A 4,031-nucleotide genomic window follows, 5' to 3' on the forward strand; every position below is an offset into this window, starting at 1 on the left:
GTGGAAAAGAGAGGATGTAAGGGACAAGCGGGCTGGTTTGATTTTGAAAGACAATTGAAATAGAGAAAACAAGAAAGCAGAGTAAAGAGAAAAGCCAGAGATTATCCACAGGAATAATGGCACTTTGTTCATTCCGAACTTATCACAGTTTCTAGACCATGATTTCCTCAGATCCTTTTGTTTGGAGTCCAGCTGCATTTCTGCTGCATGATGAAAGGACCATGTGCTTTTATGTGTCTCTAAGCTTCTACCCTTTTCTGACCCACTACATCACTCTTAGGGTCTGTCTAACAAGTGTGAAGTTGGCGGGACTCGGGCTGAGCAAATGTCTTTCATCTAGTGGAAGGAATCCTGGGAAATATCTTGCAAGCTGGATCTTATCTCCCTAATTTTCGAACATAGGACCTTTATCTCAGGTTATCCCTTGAAGCCAAAAGGCAGCATTTTGCCAATGCCAAAACCAAGCAACCCTCAGCCTGTGTCCTCCTGCCCAGTCACCTGCCCTTGATCATACCGGGAGCCTGCAGGTTTGCAGGTAAAGAATAACTTGACTGATCTGCCCAGTAAGGGACATCTCAGCAGAGTTTTCTTTGATTTTACTGGAAAATATGGTAGCACTTCTACCCAGCTGCTGGAAAAGATGTACTTTTCCATCCCCAACATCCACACCCATGACATCTTTCACCACACGGCCAGCTGAGGACTAGCACTAATTCACAGCCTGCTCTTGGGCAAACACAATTTCTAGGTTAACATTCAGGTGTCCAGAGTACTCCAGGCAGACCTGATCTGTCCAACAGCAAAGAGGATAAGACTTACAAATCCCACAGTGCACCCCAAAGCACAGGGGCAGAAGGTCTTTGGTGGTCTGGGCTACAGTTAGCGACATGGCTGGGTGTTGCCTCAGTGGCATTCAACGTGAATATCCGTCTCTTCCACTCTGAGGACACAAGGAGTCATCTCTCTGGCCAGTAATGGCATGTGTTGGGTGGAGAAGAGGAAGAGATGGTCTCCAGCTGGATCAAGAGCTAAAATGGGAATGGTCTGTCTCTACTAAAGGCCTCGTTTGGTGATTTCCACTGAAGAAATGGCAATATCGTTGAGAATTTGCAGCTTGGTGATGGTAGAAAGCTGCTTCTGCCGATGTTTGTATTGCAAGATTTTGTTTTCATTGATGAAAATGTGGAAATAGTCCTGGTCAGAGTAGATTTCAACCTGAAAGAGAGATGTGTTAAGTTCACCATGTGGCCACACATCCTCACTGGTCCTTGCTGCCATCATGACAGTGAGTGCCCAGATCTGGGCACATGAATCTACAACCCACTTAAAATCCCACCAGAGCCAACACATACACACTGCTCACCCCCATTTCAGTCAAGAGGGGGAATAACTGAGTTCTTAACTGCATGGTAGAGGAAACTGGTGATGATGCAAAACCTAAAGTGAAAACAAATGCAGCATCCAGGGATTATTGCTGGAGCTCTGCATGTTTGTGCCTGAACTGGGTGTAAATCAGCAGCAAATCAGGGTATGACAGAAACACTAACAGGAGACAGAGCCAGGGAGGGGATGTTGCTGGGAAAGGCAGGGCTAGATCCACAAGGAGGACCCCAATATTGGCTGGGTCACTCCTGTCCCACCCAAGGAGATCCACAGGGTGACACACGGTTACCTGGAATGGCTCCTTTGCTTCAAAGGGGAAGATGTTATTAACCTCTTCCTTGCCCCAGTGGTTGGCGAGAAAGGAGTTGCAGACAATTCTGGAGCTGGAGAAGCGAGGGTTAAAGTGGAGAGCGATTTGGTCTCCAGGATAACAGAGCAAATTAATTTCAAACCTAAGAGAGCGAGAGAAAGAAGTGATGGTGAGCCACGGAGCAATGCTGCTGGCTCTCGTGAGCCGGCAGAGCTGCAAGCGGCGCGTCCTTACATGCTTGTACTGGAACTGGTCTCGCCCTTGACCACGATGCTCCAGCCAGGACACATCCCCTCGGGGTACAGCGCCTCGAACTGCCAGAGAGGAGGTGATGGTGAAGCATGGCAAGATGGGAGAGGTGAATGTCCTCACTCATCCTTTACATGTCTCCACGTTCCTCACCCTCTCATCATCATCTCCTTTCTCCCCTCTCCCCATGCCCCTGCCTTTTTCTCACTCCTGAATAAATTCAGGGGCTTAGGTTATTCTGTCTTTCTCTGGTTTTGTTTTATTTTATTTTGACTCCCTGATCCCACTCAGCTCTTTCAAAAGACCTCAGGGGCAGCAAATCCCACCTCATCAACTGGAGTGGGAGATCAATTGTATCAATTTAGAGAAAAATGCCAGGGCTCTTACTAAAGAACCTGAATGCCTTCATTGCTGACAGGACACAAAGAAGCTCTGCTCCCTCTCGCCCCCTGGGAAATGCAAAATTCGAAGTGAAAAGCTCTGTGATGCTTCGAAGCAGGATGTGAAAGACAAGGACTGATCAAGGAAAGGGTGTGAGGTGACATCCAGCCTGTCCTCCTCCAGCATTACATGGTGAGTCTTCCCACGAGCTCCTGTCTGATCCCTTGCTCCACCCGCTTCCCCCATCTCCAAGGTTAAACTCACATAAAACAAGCTGGAAAATATTCCTTTTTGAATAATTCATAGTTTTATTAAGTGATGCATTTTAATAAGAACTGCTTGCCATTTCACCCCACATTTTTAAGCCCTCTAATAATCTTCCATTTCTGAGCATCCCCCTCTCTCTAACTTATTGCTCACACTGGGAAAATCTCTCTGGCCTTGGCATCTCCCCTGCCAGCTGCATGCCTTGCTTTCTCTCCCCATAGCTCAGCACTTTCACTCCCCTGTTTCTTTCTGTCCTTACTTTCCATTTCCAGAGGGGTTTTGGGCAGGAGCTGAGACATGACACTGGCCAGCCTCATGCCCTTGTGCCCAGCTACTTTTGGCGAGCACCTTTGGGAACCTGTGCATGGTCATGCAAAGGCTCTGCCCCCACCAGTGTTCTCCCTGTGAGACGCGGAGGACTGGTGGAGCCGACAACACGGTTTCAAACACTGAGTAGTGATGGCAAGGTTAGCCTTGCTTTGACCTTTAACTTGTCATCGTTACAACAACCCCAGCAAGAGCCACACCACGTACACAGGAAACAGCAAATCCCTCTTTGCTGCCAGCTGTGCCGGCAGACATGGGTAGCAAAGCACAGGTCTCCTCTGCTCAAGCATTGGTGGTACTTTGGTCTCAGCTTAAACCCCCCAAGTCAGAAGTGTTGCCATCAGGGCAGTGTTACCCCAGACCAGCCCTAGTGTAACTGAGACATAAAACCTGTCCTGTCTCCCTTTCTCGAAAACCACAAAGCTCTCAGCTTTGCAATAGCCTGGACAGGACCTAAACAGAGGAGCAGAACTGCGAGAAGCATCCCCACGCCTTTCAGGATTTCTAACTTCTTGTCCTTATGTATGCTGGTTTCCTCTATCCACCACCTGACCCCCCACTGTCACCCATCAGACAGACCAGGCTGTGCTGGATCCTGTCCCCAGCGCTTACCCGCAACGCCATCCCGCTCGCCTGCCCCTGCGCCGCAGACCCACCCCAGTGCCCGGTCAGAGGGGTCTATATAGGGGCGGCTGGACAGGAGCCCACGTGCGCGGGGATTAGCACAGACAGAGGGCTGAGGTCTCCTTTTCAGAGCGGGCTCTCAGACGCAGCAGGGAGATGGGGAGCAGCAAATCCCGCTGCCCGCCCGGCGGGGTCAGCCGGCTGATGCGTGCAGGGCTAATCTGGCCCTGCTGCTGCCCGCACAAAGGCAGCGCCGGCCGGGCGATCCTGAGCTGTGACGTGATGGAGCCGGCGTGCGGCAGCGAGGGGGCAGGCGGGCATTCAGGCTGTGAGCTGGGGAGGGGCAGGTGTGTTTAATGCATGGAGGTAAGGACGGAGACCCCCAAAGCTGGGTGAGATACCCAGAGTCCCATCCACTGCAAGGTCCAGAGAGAAAGGAGTTTGCATAGGAGAACGGTTGCTTCTACAGGAGCTTCACCCTGATCATTAG

At 50.5% G+C, this 4,031-nt stretch overlaps 1 protein-coding gene across 1 annotated transcript; it reads right to left on the reverse strand.

Annotated features, from left to right (window-relative positions):
• Positions 1-1,053: 1,053 nt before the first annotated feature.
• On the reverse strand, positions 1,054-3,541 carry LOC104501881 (grifin-like). Its single transcript, XM_010145766.1, has 4 exons — positions 3,530-3,541; positions 1,928-2,007; positions 1,673-1,835; positions 1,054-1,215 (listed from the first exon to the last, which is right to left on the reverse strand). The coding sequence occupies exons 1-4, from the start codon at positions 3,539-3,541 to the stop codon at positions 1,054-1,056; spliced, it is 417 nt and encodes a 138-aa protein (XP_010144068.1).
• Positions 3,542-4,031: the final 490 nt, after the last annotated feature.

Source organism: Buceros rhinoceros, unplaced genomic scaffold (genome assembly GCF_000710305.1).
Source record: "Buceros rhinoceros silvestris isolate BGI_N320 unplaced genomic scaffold, ASM71030v1 scaffold14411, whole genome shotgun sequence".
In the NCBI taxonomy this organism is placed as follows: Eukaryota; Metazoa; Chordata; class Aves; order Bucerotiformes; family Bucerotidae; genus Buceros; species Buceros rhinoceros.